General features: G+C 49.0%; 1 protein-coding gene across 1 annotated transcript; it reads left to right on the forward strand.

Moving 5' to 3' along the window:
- The first annotated feature begins 6,958 nt into the window (after positions 1-6,958).
- On the forward strand, positions 6,959-7,279 carry LOC141021703 (uncharacterized). The gene has a single exon (XM_073497558.1). It carries the CDS (start codon positions 6,959-6,961, stop codon positions 7,277-7,279), a length of 321 nt encoding a protein of 106 aa, XP_073353659.1.
- Positions 7,280-24,048: the final 16,769 nt, after the last annotated feature.

Genomic DNA, 24,048 nt, shown 5'->3' on the forward strand with positions numbered 1-24,048 from the left:
GATGAGTCTTCCATACATCACCCCATGAATATTCGGTCCAAATCTCACAGCGACGGTTCAACATATTCTACATTATCAATATAGCATTTTACGCGGGCTGCCTGGCGAATTTACCATTCTATTAGCATCGCTATGAAGAACTAGGTCACTTCAATTGTTTACGTAAAGCTACGGTGCTGAACTTTTCACTTCACTCTCACTTACACCACACATTAACTTGCATGCGTAGAATGCACAGGGAGAGAACCCCCTGTTTGATGCACATGATTAAAGCGCTACTATTTCTTCCAATAAACCATTGTACAAATCCTAGGCCATTCCCGGACTGAGATCAGTTGACATGCCTTCAAGAAGTCACGCCGTAACATGCGGCTGTACATCTACCATCCAAATAAGATCCAACGTCTCACAATGGCTCAAGTGGATAAAAGGTTCAGACTTGGCTTTTTCAGTCACTTCTGTGGCGGCGCGTGTTCGCATCGGTGGAGATGGTGGGGGTGATGCGGCGAGCCCTGAGTACGCACCCCCGAAATCTGATGAATCTGCTGTCATCCAAAAGTGCCTGGTTGGATTAAGAGGTAAATCAATATGTGTTTGGCTATGTTCTGTTCCTGTCTGGCGTACACAGCAGGAAATAAAAAAATAGCTGACAAAAGTAACATTTCGGGTTAGACTGGACTGCTTAACCAAACTTTAAAACACAAGTGATATGATGTTTGTGGTGTGCGTACACTGTGTCTGCTTCAAAAATTTCTGCTGTGTATGGGAATGGCGGACTGGGGTCAGGTGACACGCCTTCAAGTAGTCACGCCGTAACATGTGGTTGTACATCTACCATCCAAATAAAATCCAGCGTCTCACAATAGCCCAAGTGAAAAAGGGTTCAGACTTGACTTTTTTGGTCATTCGACAGTAGCAAGGGGTAGACAACAGATCTCCCTCAAAAAAAAAATGTATACATTCATTTCAAAAAATTTAAATATGTGTACATTGTACCAATCTATATATACTCATTTGAAAAAAAATATGTATACATTGAAGTCGAGAACTGGGCGGACGGCCCGGTCACAGATCGGTCACAAAATCCGACCCACCTGGGCACCTCAAACGCTTGGGCTGACTGGCACCCCTCATATCCAGCCCATATCCGGGGCCGATATGGGGCGGCCCGGGCGCATCCGCCACATCGGACTGACAACGGGGTCCCACATGAAATCGCTCGGAAACACAACAGTCTGACGGGCGTCTTCTTCGGGGGCATGAACGTCGTGTGGTGCCGCTCTGGCTCGCCGCCTGAGGGCCAAGTAAGCTGGACGACAACCCCCAACCCTAGACACTCCACTTCTCTCCCTCTCCGCCGCCTCCACGCACTGCCAGCCGAAGCCGCATCTCCCTCTCCGCTCGTCGGACACGACAACCATGGCCCGACAGAGGGTGACCACGTATGCGATGTGTATGCCGGAGTGACGCCTCCAACTACTCAAGGAGATCCGGGCTCGGCGTGAAGCCTGGTGTTGGGGGGTGGGGGATGACCCCCGGGTAGGTTCAACAATACTTAGCGATTTCCAAAACATCTGGGCGGCCAGCGTCCCCCGGTCCGGCTAGACCTCCAGCCGGCCCTCCGACTTCGGGTCGGCTGGGCGTGGCGCCACAGCTTTGGCCGGCTGGCCTCGAGCCGGCCCCCGGCGATGTCAGCGTCCGTTCCATCCGGCCGTACGACAAGACCTCTCCCACGACGGGGAGAGTGTGCCGACAGTGCCCACATCGCCGCTAACCTAGGAGAGTGTGGAAACAGTGCCCGCTGTACCGCAGACCTGGGCGGACGACGACTGGGCGACGCGGCACTATGGATGCACAACGACTGGGCGACGCGGCTCATTTTCCAGACACACACACACAGGCAAGAAGGGCTGATGATTGATGATGACATGTACCTAGGGTAGGGTCTTAGGCCTGACCTAGACGCCCTACCCAAGGACGCTACACAAGAGTTCAAGGCCTACAAGGTTCAACAGAAGATACCGACTAAAATCCTCATGAAGTACAACCCACTCGACAAAAGGTTCCACTCAGATATCCCAATTCCACTCGACCATGGATATTTCACTCGACCATACAAGAATCCACTCGGAGTATAGACTACCTAGAGTCACCCCAGGATGGCAACGGTCAGGCATTCACTCCGTCGTCATAAAGACCATTTAATACGGTTGTTACCAGTAACGTTCAAGACTTAATCTCATTGAACCCTAGTGTAACTGAGGACAGTGAAGGGTCGGCGCACTCTATATAAGCTGCCCCTCCCCTCTTGCACAAGGGAGTCGCACCCCCTGTAACTATTCAACACTCCAATCGACAAGCCTCCGCGGCACCGAGACGTAGGGCTGTTACCTCCTCCAAGAGGGGCCTGAACTCATAAAACTGTGCGTACAACCTCGCCATAGCTAGGACACTTCCCTCTCCTATGTACCCCCCATCTCTACTGGCAGATCCATTCCCACGATAGTTGGCGCCCACCATGGGGCAGACGTCTAAGCAACTTCCGGCAAGGTTGCAATCTTCAATCTTCATCAACATGGTTTCTAGCGGTGGTTTGGCCCTGGGTCGCGAGATCCGTCTCGGTGCGCTCACCTTCATCGCCGACGACTCCGCCTAGCTCCAAGAAGCCCCCCTCGACGTCAAGGCTCTCCCCATTCGCGGGGCGGCGCACTTCCGCGCGAGTGCCTGCGGCGTCCTCCTGAGGTAGCCGTTGACTCAGTATCGATCGGCTCCCGTGGTGTCTTCGCTCCCCGTTGTCCGGTCGCTCGCGGCTCCAGCGGTGGGTGAAGCATGCAGTGGCTCGTCAGTCGGCCACCCCTCAGATCGCGGCGATTGAGCCCGATGAATCTCTCTATGGGTTGTTCGATCTGCCGACTGGCCACTCAGATACACTTTCCGAGTGTGAGAGCAACGATCCCATGGCGGAAGTCCTCATGGTCGACTCCCAGCGCAGTCCGCCCGGATTCCTTTGCGGCGGCGGTGATAGCGGGGGCCCGTCGCGCGACCACGACGAGTATTATCCTCAAGCCCTCACTGCGGAGCAGAGGGAGGAGCTTCATTGCAGAAACAATCAGGCTCTTCAGACCCCCATCGTTGGGGAGACCTCCGAGGCTCGGGCTTTGGAGGTTGCGCGCTTAGCCACCTTGGCTGAGCGCACGCGCCTGGAGAATCTTTAGCAAGCACTCGATGACCGCGCCCGCAAACAACTTCTAAGTTCAAGTCGACGACCACGACAATTGTTTCCGACTGGGCCTCGAGAAGAGTGTCAGGTATACCGTACCCCAATCCAGAATGTCATAGCAGCTGCACGTATCACAGATTCGATTCAGCCGTCCCGTTCAGAGGCTGGCAGAGGGTTGCAGCAGATTCGAGCACTGCTCAGAGCGGCCGGGGAACAGAACTCGGTTGTTTCTCAGTCGCGCAATAGGATTCACAGCAGGTCCGTCATAGCGGACACAGTTCAGTTGGCACACAGCCCAAGATCGCCTCCGCGGCATGAAGATCGTGGTTATCGCCAGGACCAGTACCTTAGTCGAGGCCACGGGCATTTTGATCCGCGATACCACCATGATGACCACCGTCGAGTGCCTACTCCCCCTCTGAGGGGTGGTTCGTACGCGCCCCGGTGGTATGATGACAGGCGCCCGTACGGTGATGAGCGTAGAGTTCCAGTTGACCTAAGAGAGCCTGGGTGCGATGCGAGGTCAGTCCTCGTACAAGGCTTGGTCGACAGAGGCAGAGCTAACAGAGAAGGGTTGGACAGAGATCGTCCGAGTGGAAACAGGGCGTTCGTTTCTGGGCCCGAATGTTTCAGCAGGGCCATCCAAGCAGCTGAGATCCCACCCAACTTCAGATTGGCTGCGGGAGTGAGCAAGTTTACTGGCGAGTCGAAGCCATACACATGGTTGGAAGATTACTGAGTGGCGGTGCAGATTGGTGGAGGCAATGATGATGTAGCCATGAAGCACCTTCCCTTGATGCTTGAAGGCTCGGCCATAGCTTGGATGAATCAGGTGGCTCCTAGAAGCATATTTTGTAGGGAAGATTTGGCCCGAGTGTTTATCAAGACATTTGAAGGCACTTGCAAGTGCCACGTTGGGCTTTTTGAATTGCAGCATTGTGTCCAGAAGCCGAATGCAACTTTGAGGGATTACATCTAGCGGTGGACTACAGTTCATCATCCGGAGAATGTTTCAGAGCACCAGGCCGTCCGTGCTTTCAAGGAAGGCGTACGGTACAGAGAGCTCACACTGAAATTCGGTCGCTCCGGGACCATGACTCTGAATCGGATGATGGAGATAGCCACTCGGTATGCAAATGGCGAAGAGGAAGACCGACTCCGCAATGGCAAGGGGAAGACAGTCGACCAGGACACCAGGGGTGGAGACCCCAGCCGACAACAGAAACGCCATGCCGAAGCCACTGGACAGGCTGAAGCAGCAGTTGTGAATACCCAAGGAAAGTTTAAAGGAAAAGCCAAGGGGCCGTGGGTGCCCAAAAAGTTGAAGGATCAGTCCGTCCAGGACGTCCTGGATTTGCCGTGTCACATTCACACGAAGAAGGATGAAGAGGGTAACTTGATTCTGCCCAAGCATACCACTCGATAGTGCAGACTCCTGATTCAGCAGTTCCGAGAGGTTCAGCCTAGTGAGAAGGACTCTAATAAGGATGAATATGAGGAAAAAGATGATGGTTACCTGAAGGTCAATGCTACCTTAGTGATCTTTGCTGATGTCGAGAGCAAAAGTCGACTGAAAGTCATAAACAAAGAAGTGAACATGGTTGCTCCGGCAACTACGACGTACCTGAAGTGGTCGAAGACTCCCATTACATTCGACCAGTCTGATCACCCGACTCACATTGCTACCCCCGGGCGGCAAGCTTTGGTGGTCGACCCAGTCGTCGGGGGCACCCGATTGCCTAAAGTTCTCATGGATGGTGGCAGTGGTCTGAACATTCTGTATGCTGAGACCCTCCAGGGGATGGGCATTCCGATGTCCCAACTCAATGAGAACAACATGCAATTCCCTGGAGTCATCCCAGGGAAAATGCTCTTGATGTGGTTTTCGGTGATTCCAAGAATTTTCGCAAGGAGAAGTTGACGTTTGAGGTAGTGGATTTCCACAATGCCTATCATGCTATTCTAGGCAGGCCCGCATATGCTCGTTTCATGGCTTGTCCAAGTTACGTATATCTTAAGTTGAAGATGCCCGGGCCCAAAGGTGTGATTACAGTCACTGGGAATAGGCAGAGAGCAGAGGAGTGCCTCCAGAAGGGTTCCAAGATTGCTGATGAACAAATGGCAGTGGTGGAACTGAAAGAGTACAAGAAAAATGCCGATCTGTGTGATTTGTTGCGAGCCAAGAAGCCTGCATTATAATCCGCATTTTAGTCGGCCGGTGAGAGGAATCTAGTCCACATTCACCGGGAAGACCCCACAGCTGCTCCGACCCACATCTCAACGACACTCGATAGCAAATAGGAAGCCGCGCTCATCCAGTTCCTCCGTGAGAACTGGGGCATCGTTGCATGGAAACCATCAGACATGCCAGGTGTACCCAGGGGGCTGGCTGAGCACCGTTTACGTGTCGACTCAAAGGCAAAACCTGTCAAAGAGCATCTCCGTCGGCCCGCCACGGAAAAGAGGAAGGCGATTGGCGAGGAGGTTGCTCGGCTCCTAGCAGCTAAGTTCATCCGCGAGATATACCACTCCGAGTGGCTCGCCAATGTCGTCATGGTCCCCAAGAAGGATAATTCACTTCGTATGTGTATTGATTTCAAGCATATCAATCGGGCCTGCCCGAAAGATCATTTTCCTCTCCCCCGCATCGATCAGATAGTTGACTCGACTGCAGAGTGTGAGCGTTTGTCTTTTCTGGATGCATATTCCGGGTACCATCAGATCCGACTGTATGGGCCCTATGAAATAAAAACGGAATTCATCACCCCGTTCGGATGTTTTTTCTATGTCACCATGCCTTTTGGTCTCAAGAATGCTGGCGCCACATTCATGCGCATGATTCAGAAGTGCCTGCTCACTCAGATCAGTCGGAATGTGGAGGCATATATGGATGATATTGTGGTCAAGTCATGCAAGAGTTCCGACCTATTGTCTGACCTCGATGAAACCTTTGCCAATCTTAGAACATATGACATCAAGCTGAATCTGTCCAAGTGCACATTCGGAGTTCCTGGAGGAAAGGTGCTCGATTTTCTCGTTTTCGAATGAGGGATAGATGCAAATCCCGAAAAGATTGGTGCAATTCTCCGAATGAAACTCCTTGTGCGTGTGCATGACGTTCAGAAGCTTAAAGGTTGTCTTACTGCATTAAGTCGATTCATTTCTCGTCTTGGTGAAAAGGCATTGCCTCTTTACCGACTGATGAAAAAGTCTGATACATTCGAGTGGACTCCTGAAGCTGATGCAGTGTTTGTAGAGCTCAAAGCCCTGATTTCCACCCAGCCGGTGCTTGTTGCTCCGGTCAACAAAGAGCCTCTACTGTTATATATTGCAGCCACTGGTCAAGTTGTCAGGACAGTGCTCATAGTGGAGCGAGAAGAAGAAGGCAAGGCCTATAAAGTTCAACGCCCAGTGTATTACATTTCTGAAGTCTTGACTCCGTCCAAGCAAAGGTATCCACTTTACCAGAAGCTTGTCTATGGAATTTATTTGACTAGGAAGAAATTTGCACATTACTTCCAAGACCACTCGGTTTCAGTCGTTAGCGATGCTCCATTGTCTGAAATCTTGAACAATCGAGATGAAACCGGCCAAGTGGCTAAGTGGGCAATTGAACTTCTTCCTCTAGATATCAAGTTTGAAGAAAAGAAGGCAATCAAGTCTCAAGCAATCACAGATTTCTTGGCTGAGTGGATTGAGCAACAGTAGCCGACTCAAGTTGACTCGGAACACCGGACCATGTTCTTTGATGGATCTAAGATGTTAAACGGTTCTGGTGCTGGAGTGGTCTTGGTGTCCCCAAGAGGCGATAAACTCAGTTATGTTCTCCAGATTCAATTTGATTCCTCCAATAATGAAGCTGAGTACGAAGCACTCCTCTACAGGTTGCGTATGGCCATCTCACTCGGCGTCCGTCGCCTGATGGTCTACGACGACTCAGATTTGGTAGTTAATCAGGTGATGAAGGAATGGGATGTCAGGAACCCCGCCATGACCAGATACTGCAGCCTTGCCCAAGTTGAGCTCAGGTGGATACCCCATGTGAGAGCATCATCATGATCTTGATTCTGGACCCTTTTGGTCAGTTGCAAATCAACTATATTAAGCTTTGATCTTTTTGCCTCCAAAACCACCAGGATCATAGTCCTCCCATAGTTAAACACCCCAGACAACTCCATTTGACCCAATCAGCCCCCTGTTGATCACCACTGCTCATCCAAAACTGATACAACAAAGTTTCAGCGATGCCATACTCCTCTCCTTGGCTCCATCCCGTTATATTTAACCTCTGGGATGCCTTGGGGATCAAGGACTAGCCCCCAGACAAGTTTTGCCAGCCCATTGTGTCCTCCCGTGACATGTCGCGTGGTGACCGCGTGTATTTTTGCCCGTGCACGCGCTCTGGATGCAGCAAACGCGCTCTGACGCTTCGGCCTCTTCCTCCCCGTCTGTGCACTCGTCCACTCATCACCCGACCATGTCTAGCATGTTCCCCGCGTCGTCGCCGTCTCTCTGGAGCCCTTTCCCCCTCCGTCTTCTTCCCCGGTGAGCCGTCACCGTCGCCGCACCGTTCTGACCCGTGACCACGTTGTCTTCCTCGCCCGTGTCCTTTTCCTCCTCGTGTCCTCGAGTGCCTCTCATCTCCGTGACCTCTGTGCCTCGTCCGCGTCCTCCCTCGTCGCCTTGCCGCCCCTCCCCGTGACCCTTGGCCGCGCGTGCCCATCGCCGGAGCGCGGACACGTAGCCGCGCGCGTGCCACCTCACCCCTCGCTGCCCTGGCTATATAAGGCCACCCCGAGGTCGCTCAACCTCACCAACAGCCTCACCTCACTCCCAGGAACTTGCCTAGCCTCTCCACCGAGCTGGAGCTGCTCTCCTCACTGCTCTCTGCCTCCATCGCCGTCGTACGGCTTTGGCCAAATCCGCCCGAACCAAGCACCCCCCTCCTTCCTGACCTCACTAGAGGACCACCAGGACCCCTTAGATCCTCCCCGTGCCCTCTCCCTCTCGCCGGAGCCACTATGGCCAAAAACCCACTCGTGCCTGAAGCCCCTTCGCCGGAGTCCTTGCTGCTCTCAACCCCGCCCCCTCGAGGTTCATTCTGCCAAGGGATGGGTGCGGCTCGACGCGCTGATCATCCCGGTAGGTCGGCCGGCGAGAATGGTGGCCGGAGCCGCCCAGGAGCCTCGCCGGAGCGTGCCGGTCCTCCCCTGCATCGCGGGGAGGCGCGAGGAGGACGACGACCTCGGGTCAGGCGGGCCCTATCTCCGTGTAGCCCCACCTGTCGGCGAGCGGGCGTTGACCCGGGCTGCCCACGTGGATAAGTGATGGCCCCCAGCCCCGTGGGACCCGCACGTCAGCGTCACACGCGCCCGGTCCCACCACTGCCTAGCTGGATAAGTGGAAACGCCTTTCAGGGAAATACGTTTTCAATAAGGGAAAGCGTATTCTGGTCTTAGTTCGGTTGGAAATGCGTTTTCCTTCTGGAAAAGCGTATTTTCACTTAACTATGGCTAGAAATACGTTTTCTCTGCTGAGAAGGCGTATTCAACTAAATGTGCTTTCTGTTTTTCAGCTCAGGGGCCTCTTTGTAGAAATCTTTTTATAGATTGGTCCCTGGACTTTGTCCGGCTATAACTTTTTGCTCGTAACTCCGATTAAGGTGAAACCAACGCCCACGTCTTCGTCTCGTCAAGCCCGTTCTGTTCCCATAATTTTCACTATGGTTTGACATATTGAAAATGACCTTTTTTCCCTTGCCCCTAATCAGCCTCTCCGAGAGAGAACCCTTTCTGGCGGTTCTTTCCGCGATCGTTCCGCACCTCTTCCCGGAGCATTCTTCACCCTAGGAAAGCCACAACCTCCATTTGCATGATAGCCATGCAGAAGCATTGGTTTTCAACTTGAATCTTTAATAACTGTTTGTTTGCTGCTGCTGTCATTATTTCGGTTATGCTTATGGATCAGTGGTGACCATCATGCTATGTTCCTTGCACTCTTTATTATGTTCTTCATGCTAGTATTACTTTAATATTGGCCATGCTTGGGAGTAGTACATGTTGGTGATGGTCTTCGGTGCATGACTATCGTCTTTTCCGAGTACCGTTGTTATGCATGTTCTTTTGCTCCCAGTTGGTTAAATGCTTGTATGGTAGTTTTATTGTTATGTTATTGCATGGTATTTATTGTTGATGCTAGTGGTCATGTTATGCTATGAGTAGTATTCTAGTTGTGATAGCCATGCTCGTCAGTATGCCATGCTCATCTGGATAAATGGTTAAATGTTGTTGTTATGCTCGTTGATTGGGATGCACCCCCATGCTTATGTTAATATCATGTTCATGCATTGTAGTTGCATCAGGTTATTTTTATCATGACTCAGCATATTGCATTCAGGTTTAACCGGATTAAATTGAACTTGAACAACTGTTGGCTGAGTCATGGTGCCACCATATCGAGCTGACCAGTGCAACCACGCTTACCTTATGGGGGGGGGTCCTAACTGGGTCTATTGTCATGCCTCTCGCCGGTGCCTCCCGCGAGGGAAGGTTATGCGCGGGCGCTACCTTGGCCGAGTCGGACGGCATAAGCCTTGTGTGCCCGTTGTTTTTGTAAGGATCCTTGTCCCCGTTTGGGACCGTTTTGCCACGACGATGGCTGTTGGTGCCTTTGGTAGGCACGGGGCCACCCAGGACTTAGCCCAATGGGGAGTTGGTCGGAGTGGCCAGGAGAGTGTCATGGCAGTAGGACGGTTTTGTCGGAATGTTGTTGGTCCACCCGAATGGGAGTGCGAGGCCATGGGTTCCGTGGTGTGGGTACAGTGTGCTAACCTCTGCAGTGTGTGTGTGTTAAATCTATCGATAGCCGCGCCCGCGGATATGGGCCCAGTTCTTGTCAGTCACATTGTGGGTCAACAGTAATAATAATGATGTGCTTAATAACAACCCTGGTTCGATGATGAAAGAAGTTGGTTGATATTTATGTGATCATGAGAGGATCACTGTGGTATCGTGAGTACTAACTTGTTGGATATTTGGGATGTTATGCGAGAGTCAAGGGTAAAGGTCAAGCTCCTTGTGGTCATAAATGATTACTACGGTATTGTTAATACCAAGCTTGATTGGATCCTGAGATGATTGTGTGATGTCCGTGGTGGTAAGTGATGCAAGTGAAGGTTACGAGGTAACCCGAGCAGAGTAAGTTGGTGCATGATAGTTTCATCATGTTGCATGCTAGTCTCATCATGTTCATATGTTTATGCCATGCTCATATTGTTCTAGCTGTATCATGTTGTACATGCCATGTTGTTCTGATAGTATCGTGTTCATCATTTCTTAATAATTTGTAATTGCCGTGCTATTGCTTGTCTTGATTGCTTTGGTTGCTGTGCGCTTGCAAGTACATTCAATGTACTGACCTGGCATGTCATGCCAGTTTGCAGGTCATGCCAGATTTGATTGCTTGTTTGCCGTGCATTCCTTGTTTGCAAGCTAGGATAAGCATTCCAGCCAGAGTCCCTGCAGAGTGGAGTTCATCACCGTCGGCGCTGTTCCGCTGCCAGGAGTTATTCCGCTGCATCGTGTTGTTCTGCTGCTTGCATGGAGCAACCGTGGCAGGCGTAGTGTCGCCGTGCCGATGTAATCCCCTTGTACCCATATAGATTGTAATAAAGAGCTGATTTGTTCTATGCTAAGCAGTGCTGTATTCCAGAAGACTTCTCCTTGATCTCTGGGCTGGAATACGGGGCGTTCCGGTTTCTCTGAGGCGGGGTGCCACAGGCTTGGTATCAGAGCAGGTCTGGCTGTAGGATGCCCTAGCCCACGCGAACGTTAGAATGCGGTAGTATAGAGCCCCGTTGGTTTGTTGCACTTGATTGCTGCATTTGTTTGTTGCATAGCATGCATATAGATTATTATCTTGCCGCTAACGGTTAATCATGTGAGTGTAGGTGGTATCGGTTTCGATCCACTACCTACGCCCTCCTTCTTAGCATGCCTGCTCTTCGGTGTTCAGCGTCATCTCTGTCCCAGTAGAGTGATGCCCTGGTACCGAGTGTTCCAGACACCATTTGCAGGAGTTATGCTCAGGTATTGCGTCGATATCTTTTCCTCCACCCAAATCGTTTTGGTGATAGACGTGTCTTTATCCCGAATCATGCCCTCCATCTCGTCCCTTTGGCAACCCTTACTGATCTTTGTCATCAGAAGAGGGCAATGCCAGCAAGCCTTGCTTTTCCTCCACTATATTGCCCTGTCATTCCATTCTTAGGACGTGTACGATTCCCTTTAGTACGCTTGATGATGATGTGGCCGTGACCTTGTGTCTCGCTACTTGATCACCAAGTCCGTCCTCGCCTCCATATCTATCCAGATCTAACCGGTGTTCAGCCAGCGCTTGGTGTAGCCTTGGTTACGCCAACTCTTTCCACACACAGACTCACTTTCATGCACACCGCCACAGCATACTAGACTGTAGTACCAGAGCTTCAGCGACAATTGTGTGCTTAGGTGTGCATGCATATTATTGTGTGAGTAGCAGTAATATGTGCTGATTGCTTTATATTATTAGTATGCTTATGTGCTTTTGTTTTCGTCGTTTCTTTTGTTTTCTTTCTTTGGGCCTTCGGTGTTACAAATTTTCCCCTTATTAAAGTTGCTCGTCAACCGACACCGGACCTGAAGAATCAGCAAGGAATGCATATATTTGGAAACTCAGGTAAACAGAATGGAATTATCAGCAGACTGCAGTGAAATTGGAATATCTTGTCCGAATGCAAAAGAAATCCTGGATGGACTGTTAGTATCAAGTTTGCATCAGTATGGAATTCTCAGCCGACTGCATTGAGATCTGGGGATATCTGATCGTGATACGGATAATCAGGTTTGCCTCAGTGTGCACACTTCATAGCAGAAATGATCATGAAGATAAGCTATGTGCAAGATTGACAGTATATGGCAGTACATCTCAAGAGTCAGATCTGCAACAGTTCAGTCATAAAGCAAGTCTGCCTCGGGAATCAGATTTTCATATATAAGCCGTCAGCATACCACCAAGGTCTTGCAAGTCACTCGAAAGCAGATTTGACAGGCACAGGAGGATTGTTAAAAGAAGGAAGCCAGCTATACACCACAGTGTGACAAAGGTATGAGCTCAGTACAGGTACCTGTGAACCTGGAAGATGATCCTGATGAGCCCTTGTCTTGTTTCTCCAGTAACGGCACCACGCCTATGATCTGAGCCGTTTTTAGCTATCCGGGGTGGATGCCGATTTTTATTTCTCCCTTCAACGACTGTCATGAGTTCTGAGCTGCTTTTCGGCCGTCTCATACAACTGTTGAGTTTCTTTTTGTGACAGTAGCCCTATAGCTGCTTTTGGCTATTTTAGGGAGCTGCCACCTTCTTCTTATCGACCCAGTCTGATGTTCTGAGCTGCTTTTCAGCCGTCCTGAGCCGTTGTTGAGTTATCTCAGTAATGTCCCAGATCTGAGTTGTAAAGACCGTTCTGGTGGCTACTGATTTATTTGTCGATTTCTTGGAAGGGTTCAGATGATCATTTTTCTACGGTCAGAACTTGAGAGGTGATGAACCGGCAATTTGAATAATGCTACCATGTCAGGAAATGAGGATAAGAGTACGCATGTCAGAGTATTGCACCCGACAGAATCCATGGTCACACGAAGAAGCAATATGACTGAGCTCTTTTAGCCAAGGATCCAGACAAGAAAAACAATAATGGAGTAGCAAGACCGGTTATGCAGTTATGAAAATGGTTGCAAGACCCACATGGTGCAGATACCCGGACAGTCTGAGTCCGTATGGATCACCATGGATATTCACCTTAGGTGGGTCTGCTCAATTTTGGTAACGACTTCAGATCGAGACGACCCGCTCAGTTAACAGTATCTGCTCATATTTGTCAGTATCAAATATCCGAATCTGTGAAGTCAAACCAAAGGTCAAATCAACAGTGTGACTCCAGCAACTGTGGCAAAGCATCGCACAACCTACTATCCCCACGGATACGCCAACAGAATGAATAATCAGGATGTCGAGTAACAGTCTTGAGGCATGTGCCCTCACTTATGAGGATTATCAAAGGATAGCCTGTCGGGAGCCAAATTCTTTTGCCAGAACCACCGTCAGTCGAGTCTGCGGATATTATCATGTAAGATCATACCCCTTCATGCTGGCCCCGGCAAGCGACAGTCAAATATTTGGAACGGGTCTGATACTCTAGAAGGTGGAGCCAGCTAAGATGATTCAGAACTTCTGCGATGGGTCAGAATCTGTCAGGAAACGGATATGCCTCAACTCACAATTTGGAACCCAAAGGACCTACATTCAGTGAACAAACCCAATGCAAGGAGTCAGAGCTTGGGTGTTCACCAGGAAAATGTGGCCACAACTTCATGAAAGGTTGTCAGTGCTGGATGACGCACCCATCGGAAATCACTCTCGGATTTGTGAGACAGACACATATTTCAGTCATGGAATCTCAGCTAAGTCAGCGGGTATGAAAATAGTTGGAGCCAGTATAAGCATGAACAAGCCAGGTAAGATCTGTGAGAATATGGATACAATGAATCAGACCACCCAGAGCCAGTCAGGTAGAAATTTAGTGGGGACAACAATAAAGGAAAAAGGAGACCCGAGTTGGAAACGGTTTCCTTAAGTCAGTATATTCATACTTGTTCCCTGAGCAACCAAATCTCGAGGATGAGTTTTCTTTAAGGGGGTAAGAGTTGTAACAGCCTGATTTTTGGCCCTTTCTTTTTCTTTTGATTTTCTGAGGTTTTGCCTGGGTTTTCTTTTTTCGTGGCTTTGTGGTATGGAAACTGAAGAAGATGAACTTTTCTTTGCTTCCAGAGTGGATTGTCGTCCCCAAATCCAGCCCTAGACCTTGCCATTTTCATCCTAGACCAAATCACAATATTATTTTCCTTAGGAATATTCCTTTTTCTATTAAAGGAATAATCCTTTTTCCCTAGGTTGTGAAGCAACCTATATTTCCATCACTCCTAAAATCCCCAAATAATTCTCATAAATTTTTTGGGTCATATCTTCCTCAAATATGGCAAAATATTTCATTGGTCATGTTTCCCATCATGCTCAATAAATTCATATCCTATTCTGTCCTGGATGGCAGATTGTGAAGCAAGTGCCATCTACCTTTGCCCAATTGGCCCCAAACTTCTTGGACACCTTTTCATGCCCAAATAATTGCCTCATGCCAAAATTCAACTTAATTTGCCTAGTAAATATTCCTGAGCAATTTTTTAAAGTTCCTGTCTGAGGGAATTGGTTGTGAAGGAAGTAATAGCTAGGTTAATCCAATTAAGTTGAATTTTTGCATGGTCTTTCATTTTATCAAATCAAAGCCCTCCTCAAGATTTGAGCTCATGCAATGCATCCATGTGAGCACAGCTTCAAATCTTTGTTTCTGTCCAAGTTTTCAGCTAGTGAAGCAAGTATATTTTATCTTGCTCCATTATGTCTAAAAAATTTCCCAGGCCTTCTCCTACCTATATAACCTATCTCCACCCAATTTGGGCATATTTCATCTAGCCATTATTCCCCTAGAATTTTTGCAAGTTTCTGGTCAGTGGAAATGCTTGTGAAGCAAGTACCATTTTGGTTTATCCAATTGGTATGAATCCTTTTGCAGCATCTTCATATGACCAAATAACTCAGCCTTGCCCAATTTGGGCTCAAGTGGATACCCCATGTGAGAGCATCATCATGATCTTGATTCTGGACCCTTTTGGTCAGTTGCAAATCAACTATATTAAGCTTTGATCTTTTTGCCTCCAAAACCACCAGGATCATAGTCCTCCCGTAGTTAAACACCCCAGACAACTCCATTTGACCCAATCAGCTCCCTGTTGATCACCAGTGCTCATCCAAAACTGATACAACAAAGTTTCAGCGATGCCACACTCCTCTCCTTGGCTCCATCCTGTTATATTTAACCTCTGGCATGCCTTGGGGATCAAGGACTAGCCCCCAAACAAGTTTTGCCAGCCCATTGTGTCCTCCCCGTGACATGTCGCGTGGTGACCGCGTGTATTTTTGCCCGTGCACACGCTCTGGATGCTGCAAACACGCTCTGACGCTTCGGCCTATTCCTCCCCGTCTGTGCACTCGTCCACTCATCACCCGACCATCTCCAGCGTGTTCCCCGCTTCGTCGCTGTCTCTCTGGAGCCCTTGCTCCCTCCGTCTTCTTCCCCGGTGAGCCGTCACCGTCGTCGCATCGTTCTGACCCGTGACCACGTCATCTTCCTCGACCGTGTCCTTTTCCTCCTCGTGTCCTCGAGCGCCTCTCGTCTCCGTGACCTCTGTGCCTCGTCCGCGTCCTCCCTCGTCGCCTTGCCGCCCCTCCCTATGACCCTTGGCCACACGTGCCCGTCGCCGGAGCGCGGACACGTAGCCGCGCACGTGCCACCTCACCCCCTCGCTGCCCTGGCTATATAAGGCCACCCCAAGGTCGCTCAACCTCACCAACAGCCTCACCTCACTCCCAGGAACCTTCCTAGCCTCTCCACCGAGCCGGAGCTGCTCTCCTTGCTGCTCTCTGCCTCCATTGCCGCCGCACGGCCTCAGCCAAATCCCCCCGAACCAAGCACTCCCCCTCCTTTCTGACCTCACCAGAGGACCACCGGGACCCCTTAGATCCTCCCCGTGCCCTCTTCCTCTCACCGGAGCCACTATGGCCAAAAACCCACTCGTGCCTGAAGCCCCCTCCGCTGGAGTCCTTGCTGCTCTCAACCCCGCCCTCCTCGAGGTCTGTTCTGCCAAGGGATGGGTGCGGCTCGACGCGCTGATCATCCCGGTAGGTCGGCCGGCGAGAATGGTGGCCGGAGCCGCCCAGGAGCCTCGCCGGAGCACGCCGGTCCTCCCCTACATCGCGGGCAGGCGCGAGGAGGATGACGACCTCGGGTCAAGCGGGCCCCATCTCCGCGCTGCCCCACCTGTCGGCGAGCGGGCGTTGACCCGGGCTGCCCACGTGGATAAGTGACGGCCCCCAGCCCCGTGGGACCCGCACGTCAGCGTCACACGCGCCCGGTCCCGCCAGTGCCTAGCTGGATAAGTGGAAACGCCTTTTGGGGAAATATGTTTTCAATAAGGGAAAGCGTATTCTGGTCTTAGTTCGGTTGGAAATGCGTTTTCCTTCTAGAAAAGCGTATTTTCACTTAACTATGGCTAGAAATACGTTTTCTCTGCTGAGAAGGCGTATGCAACTAAATGTGCTTTCTGTTTTTCAGCTCAGGGGCCTCTTTGTAGAAATCTTTTTATAGATTGGTCCCTGGACTTTGTCAGGCTATAACTTTTTGCTCGTAACTCCAATTAAGGTGAAACCAATGCCCACGTCTTCGTCTCGTCGAGCCCGTTCTGTTACCCCCATTTTCACTATGGTTTGACATATTGAAAATGACCTTTTTTCCCTTGCCCCTAATCAGCCCCTCCGAGAGAGAACCCTTTTCGGCGATTCTTTTCGCGATCGTTCCGCACCTCTTCCCGGAGCCTTCTTCACCCAAGGCAAGCCACAAGCACCATTTGCATGATAGCCATGCAGAAGCATTGGTTTTCAACTTGAATCTTTAATAACTATTTGTTTGCTTTGCTGCTGCTGATATTATTTCGGTTATGCTTATGGATTAGTGGTTACCGTCATGCTATCTTCCTTGCACTCTGTTATTATGTTCTTCATGCTAGTATTACTTTAATATTGGCCATGCTTGGTAGTAGTACATGTTGGTGATGGTCTTCGGTGCATGACTATCGTCTGTTCCGAGTACCGTTGTGATGCATGTTCTTTTGCTCCCAGTTGGTTAAATGCTTGTATGGTAGTTTTATCATTATGTTATTGCATGGTATTTATTGTTGATGCTAGTGGTCATTTTATGCTATGAGTAGTATTCTAGTTGTGATATCCATGCTCGTCAGTATGCCATGCTCATCTGGATAAATGGTTAAATGTTATTGTTATGCTCGTTGATTGGGATGCACCCCCATGCTTATGTTAATATCATGTTCATGCATTGTAGTTGCATCAGGTTGTTTTTATCATGACTCGACATATTGCATTCAGGTTTAACCAGATTAAATTGAACTTGAACAACTGTTGGCTGAGTTATGGTGCCACCATATCGAGCTGACCAGTTGTGACGCCCCGAGACCGTCGCTTCAGAAGACTTCCTATTTTCGTGATCACCGCGTGTTTCTTTTGGTGCTTGCTCTTTTATTTTTTGCATTGCATCATGTCATCATGCCATCATGTCGTTAATCTTTGCATCAAAACTCAACTAAATAAATTGCATGGATCTTCGATCCATTTAAATCGAGGGAATTCACATGGTGATTTCTCTTTATAACATATCCTCCTAGTATTTATGGAGCTATTATAAATATTCCATTAGTTTGGAATTAACCGGAACACACTTGCAAAATAATTCCCATGCCTATTTCCACTTCAAGTTTCACCTCCAAGCTTTGCCAACAATTCTTTTCCCTCTTATCGAGACCCTTCCTAAATGTTCAACATGTTGGACACTTTGTAATCCTACTCCTTCTTCTCATCTTCTTTTCTGTTTCATCTTGCCCTTTCCATCTAAAACATCATCTAGTGCAACACCCCATCACAAGCGTCTTCCTTTCTATTCTCACCCATTTATTGCAAGTGGTATTTTTCTGTCCCAGTAAAATATTCACTTACTTTCTGTAAATCTTAAACCATGCCAACTACCTCTTTGTCAAATCTCATCTCTTTTAAAGTTGTTTTGGTTGGGTTAACAAATGGCTCAAGTTTGAATTCAATTCAAACTTGAATTATTTTTCTTCCTCTAAAAATTGCCAAACCAATTTATTCAAATTGTGTATATTATCAAGACTTCAGAGATATTTTATTTTCTGAAATATTCCACCTCTAGCACCTCCTTCTTTTCTCTAAAGTTCTGGTTGAGGAAATAAAGAAAAGAAGGAAGAAAGGGAGAGAGCCCAGCCAGCCTCCCAGGCCGGCCCATCCTTCTCCGCTGCCTCCTCTCCTCCATGGCCCAAGGCCCAGCCGCGCCCTCTTAACCCTAGCCCAACCGACCCCATGGACAGATCCCCTCTCTCCCCTTCGTTCTCCTCCTGCCGCCGCACACACACGCACGCATCGAGCAGAGCCCGGCTCGATCCCTAATCCCCTCCACTCGTCTCCCTCCTCGAGCCAAAGGAGGAGCCCCGCACCCGTTTCTCGAGCGCCGACCTCCTCCTCGCTCCCATGGCGTCGCCGCCCGTCAAGCTCCACCGCCGGTGCCCCGAGCCATCCTTCTCCGCCGTGCCTCCTCCCCTCTGCAGGCCCCCTCTCATGGCGCCGCCTTGCCTCCATGGCCGCCGCGCCTCCCTCTGCAGCACCAGGCCACGGCCACCTCTCCTCACCATGGCCCTCGCGAGCTTCCTCCCGTGCCGCCTCTCCTCCTGCTTCTCCTCGTCGCCACCAACCCGCCTCGACCTCAACGCGGGCAGCAGCAGTTGCTGCTGCACCCTCGCGCTGCGCCCTCGTCCCGATTCCCTCCTCTGTGCGCCAAGTCCCTCGTCCGCTGCTGCTCTGCTCCGCTCCGCCGCCACCGCTCCGTCCAGCAAGCGCGCCTCCGGCTGCCGCAACCTCTGCCTCCTCCCTCCATTCGGCCTCAACCGTCGGAGACACGCCGCCTCCCCGCCACGGCGCCGCGCCCCTGTTCGTCGTCGTTGTCACTTTGAGCCCGTGCCCACTTCTTGTCGCTTCTCGCGCACCGCCCAGCCTTGCTGCTGCCACCAGAGGCCTTTTGTCTCGCGTTGTTCTGGATCAGCAAGGATGAGACGCCAAGACCCGTACCCGGACCGTCAAGCATCGCCCCGTGGAATTTGCCAAGCACCACTTCGACAAGTGTACCTCTACTTCGGATTCACCAAGTACCCCTTCGGATGCGCCTAGTTCGACTACATGTACCACCAAGTTCGTCTACTGTCGACCCGAACATCTATGAACCGTGTACGTCTACCGTCGCCGTGGATCCGACAAGATCCGTGTACAACTACTACCCCTACGACACGTGAACAACTACTTCCACTTCGAACGCGTTCCGCCCCGAATGCACGCTTCGAAGGTATAACCTCGAGACGACGTCCGTGGACCGAATGCATGTGTTGTACGAGATGCTCATGTTTGCACCGTGTTCGAAATTGTCGCTTGCGCGTTCCTTGTTTCCAAGCTGCCGTGCCGTGGGAACCCGGTAACCGGGAGCACCCCACCATTCTCTTGCGTGTTTCACACATCTGCACAATTCTCCTTGCGCCGGTATCTCCATGAGCTACCGGAACCGATATGTTGTCGTGGCATCATTTTCGTTATCGTTGCCATGGCACCCTTTTCGTTCCACCACGGTAACAAATGCTTCATAACTTGCTCTTGTCCACGTTTTATAAAAATTGCTTAAAACTTGCATTGTCATCCGCATCATGATAACAACATTTAAAATGTCTAAAATTGATGTTTGCATTAAATTGCTAAATGACATATGGGGATTTTCCGGTATTGTCATTTGTTATTTCCGACCTCATTTAAACTTGCCTAGATAGGTTGTTTAATTATGCTTCACCTCTTGCCATGGCTAATAACATTTAATATTGTTGGGTACATAAATGAGAGAGAACTAAATAATTAAATGTGGTGTTTCGTCAATATGCAACTCGTTGCATATTGAGCTCCACTTAATTTGTAGTGTTGTTTGTTGCACCTTGCCATGCCATGCCTCATTAAACCGGACATGCATCATACTCGTTTGTGCATCATGCCATGTGTATGTGGTGGTTGTTTACTACGGTGTTTGTTTTTTTTCCGGTTTGCTTCTCCCGTTACCTTCGGTTTCGTTCCGGAGTTGTGAGTATTCGTTCAACTACGTCCGCTTGTCTTCTTCATGGACTCGTTCTTCTTCTTTGCGGGATTTCAGGCAAGATGACCACCCCTCGAAATCACTTCTATCTTTGCTTTGCTAGTTGCTCGTTCTATTGCCATGTTGCGCTACCTACCACTTGCTATTTTCATGCCTCCCAAATTGCCATGAACCTCTAACCTTTGTCACCCTTGCTAGCGAACCGTTGTTTGGCTATGTTACCGCTTTTGCTCAGCCCCTCTTATAGCATTGCTAGATGCAGGTGAAGATGAAGATTGCTCCATGTTGGATTATGTTTATGTTGGGATATCACAATATCTCTTATTTAATTAATGCATCTATATACTTGGTAAAGGGTGGAAGGCTCGGCCTTATGCCTGGTGTTTTGTTCCACTCTTGCCGCCCTAGTTTCCGTCATACCGGTGTTATGTTCCTTGATTTTGCGTTCCTTACGCGGTCGGGTGATTTATGGGACCCCCTCGACAGTTCGCTTTGAATAAAACTCCTCCAGCAAGGCCCAACCTTGGTTTTACCATTTGCCTACCTAAGCCTTTTTCCCTTGGGTTCTGCAGACTCAAGGGTCATCTTTATTTTAACCCCCCCGGGCCAGTTCTCCTTCGAGTGCGGGTCCAAACCGAGCGATGTCCGGCGCCCCCTGGGCAACCAGGGTCTATGCCAACCCGACGTCTGGCTCATCCGGTGTGCCCTGAGAACGAGATATGTGCAGCTCCTATCGGGATTTGTCGGCACAGCGGGCGGCTTTGCTGGTCTTGTTTTACCATTGTCGAAATGTCTTGTAAACTGGGATTCCGAGACTGATCGGGTCTTTCCGGGAGAAGGTTTATCCTTCGTTGACCGTGAGAGCTTATAATGGGCTAAGTTGGGACACCCCTGCAGGGTATTATCTTTCGGAAGCCGTGCCCGTGGTTATGTGGCAGATGGGAATTTGTTAATGTCCGGTTGTAGAGAACTTGACACTTGACCTTAATTAAAACGCATCAACCGCGTGTGTAGCCGTGATGGTCTCTTCTCGGCGGAGTCCGGGAAGTGAACACGGTTCTTGTGTTATGTTTGACGTAAGTAGGAGTTCAGGATCACTTCTTGATCATTGCTAGTTCACGACCGTTCCGTTGTTTCTCTTCTCGCTCTCATTTGCGTATGTTAGCCACCATATATGCTAGTGCTTGCTGCAGCTCCACCTCATTACCCCATCCTTTCCTTTGAGTTTAAATAGTCTTGATCTCGCGGGTGTGAGATTGCTGAGTCCTCGTGACTCACAGATACTTCCAAAACAGTTGCAGGTGCCGATGAGACCAGTGCAGGTGACGCAACTGGGCTCAAGTGGGAGCTCGATGAAGATCTTGTTCGTTGTGTTGTTTCTTTTCATGTTGATCAGTAGTGGAGCCCAGTTGGGACGATCGGGGATCTAGCAGTTGGGTTGTCTTCTTTTATTTTGGTTCCGTAGCCGGACCTATGTGTGTATCTTGAATGATGTATGATTCATTTATGTATTGTGTGAAGTGGCGATTGTAAGCCAACTCTTTATCCCATTCTTGTTCATTACATGGGATTGTGTGAAGATGACCCTTCTTGCGACAAAACCACAATGCGGTTATGCCTCTAAGTCGTGCCTCGACACGTGGGAGATATAGCCGCATTGTGGGTGTTACAAGTTGGTAATCAGAGCCATCCCCGACTTAGGAGCCCCCTGCTTGATCGAATCGCTGACGTTGTTGAGTCTAGAACAAAAATGTTTTGAGTCTTAGGATTATATATATCGGAGAGTAGGATTCTTTTACTCCTCAGTCCCTTCGTCGCTCTGGTGAGGCCTCCCGACGTAGAAGTTTTGACTCTTCTCTCCTCAAATTTCACTAAAAAAAAATTTTAGGATCACGCGGGTATCTTGGAATCGTTCCGATGGTTTTGTGACGAGAACATTGTTCTTGGTGCCTCCTGACATTTAGGGGTTGTGGCAGTGTCCCGGGGAGTTGAGCTCCGAGGTGTTGTCGTCACAATTTTATCATTGCAGTTCTGGAATACCTGAGTTTCGCCGACATCGAAATCTCTTTTATGCAGTTGTTGGTGAGATCACCTCGACGCCACCCAGTACTGGGGCGGGAGTTCGGGAGTATTGCCATAACTTGTATAACGGATGTTTTTCGAAGGTTGAGGTAAATGATTTCTGAAGGTTTCTTGGTTATGTGTTGAAGGATGGATACAGCTGGATCTAGGTATTGTTAGTTTGGGTGATATATTTTGTGTCCCCTGTATCCCCAACACCAGATTGCATAACCAGAAAGTTTCGGGAGTTTATAAGTGGGAATTCAAGTAGCCTTAGGATATCTTTCCGACAGACGCATGATGTGAGATTGGGGTTCGACGTCTAGTGGTCCGCCTGTACACGGTTGATTTTACAGTGGTCTCGTAGTGTCTTAAAGAGTCCATGGCTATGCCGACTCGGGGACGCTTCGTATGTCATGTGCACAGCCTTGTACATGATGGTGCTGTACGATTGAGCCCGTGTGGGCCCCACCACGAAAACTTCGGACGAAATCTCTATCATATGTTTGTTCCGGCTTATTCTGCAAGCCAAATCCTTTGTTTTGTTTTGTTTTGTGGTATTCGAGTTGCTTCGAAGTCAAATGTGAGTCCATACTTTTCCTAAACGGTGTTCTCATATTTCTATGCGGATGATAATCCTTCTTGATCATCGAGATCGTCATGTTAATTCTTTTCCAACCGGCGTGTTTCTCTTCAAGTGCATCCAGTCATTCCAACGTTCGCAAGATCAATTCTAAGCTTTTCTCAACGGTGTTTGTTTCATCTGCCCCAAGTTGCCTTTGTTTTCCCACCCTCCCACCCTTTTCTTTTTCAAGGACTCAGATTCTTAACCAAGTATCCATTTTATTCACGTGAAGTCCCTTCATTCTTTTCAATCAATGTTCTTACCCGGTGGTTCTCATGAAGATGTTCTTCAAGTTTATTATTCTTCGTTCTTTTTCTTCTCCGGTGGATTCAATTCAAGCTTTGTCGATCATGTCCTTTCCTCGTTTCAAATGTTTTCTCATGCCGGTGCAACTCTTAATCATTCCCCGCTTGCTATTCAATTGTTCCGGAGTGTACAAGATATCTCAGAAGATTTGTGTCTCCATTATCAATCTGTTCAAGCTATTTTGAGGTTGTTATCTCATTAAAGCCATTTAATTCAACCGGTGTATTCTATCTTTCACGCAATCTTTCCAACGGTGTTTCTTTTGAGTGGGCCCTAACCCACAGGTCTTTTTTCCAGGATCTTACCTGACTCTTCTAATTTTTCTGGAGTTATTCCCAAATTCTTTTCGAAGTTTGACGTAAGAATGAGTTATCATCGGTCATATTTCTTCTCCAAGATCGCTTTCAAATTCTTTTCATCGTTGGTTCAACCTTTCTAATTTTTCATCCCGGAGTATCTCAATAATTCATGGTGGTGTTTCTCATCATCATTCTCCACATTTGAAGACCGAAGAAGAATTTCTCATGAATCTTGGTCCGTTCTCTTGAAGATTCATAGTTCTAGCTTATGCCATCCTCTCATAATTGTTTTCGATTGTGAGAATTCTTTTCATACCCATCCGGAGCATTTCAGAGTTGTTTTCATTTCTTGATCATCCAAAGGCCATCATCTCAGAACTATTCATTCAAGCTTTCAACTCTCGTTCTCCAAATCATACCGGTGCATCACTCAAATATCCTCTAATCAGTTCATGATCTCTTCGTTCTCGTGTATCTAAATTCTGTCAAGTATCTTCATTCATTTTCTAATTCTTTCCGTTGAATTGTGCCTTTGCTACTTTCATTTTCAATTCTTACGGTGGTTCGTTCAAGATTTCTCTTCCTTCGTTATCATATCAATTTATTCGTTGTTTCAATCCTA

This window comes from Aegilops tauschii, chromosome 4 (genome assembly GCF_002575655.3).
Source record: "Aegilops tauschii subsp. strangulata cultivar AL8/78 chromosome 4, Aet v6.0, whole genome shotgun sequence".
NCBI classification, from domain to species: Eukaryota; Viridiplantae; Streptophyta; class Magnoliopsida; order Poales; family Poaceae; genus Aegilops; species Aegilops tauschii.

Excerpts from the sequence above, each read along its gene's own strand:
- LOC141021703 (XM_073497558.1), top strand. The coding sequence starts at position 6,959 with ATGTTCTTTGATGGATCTAAGATGTTAAACGGTTCTGGTGCTGGAGTG.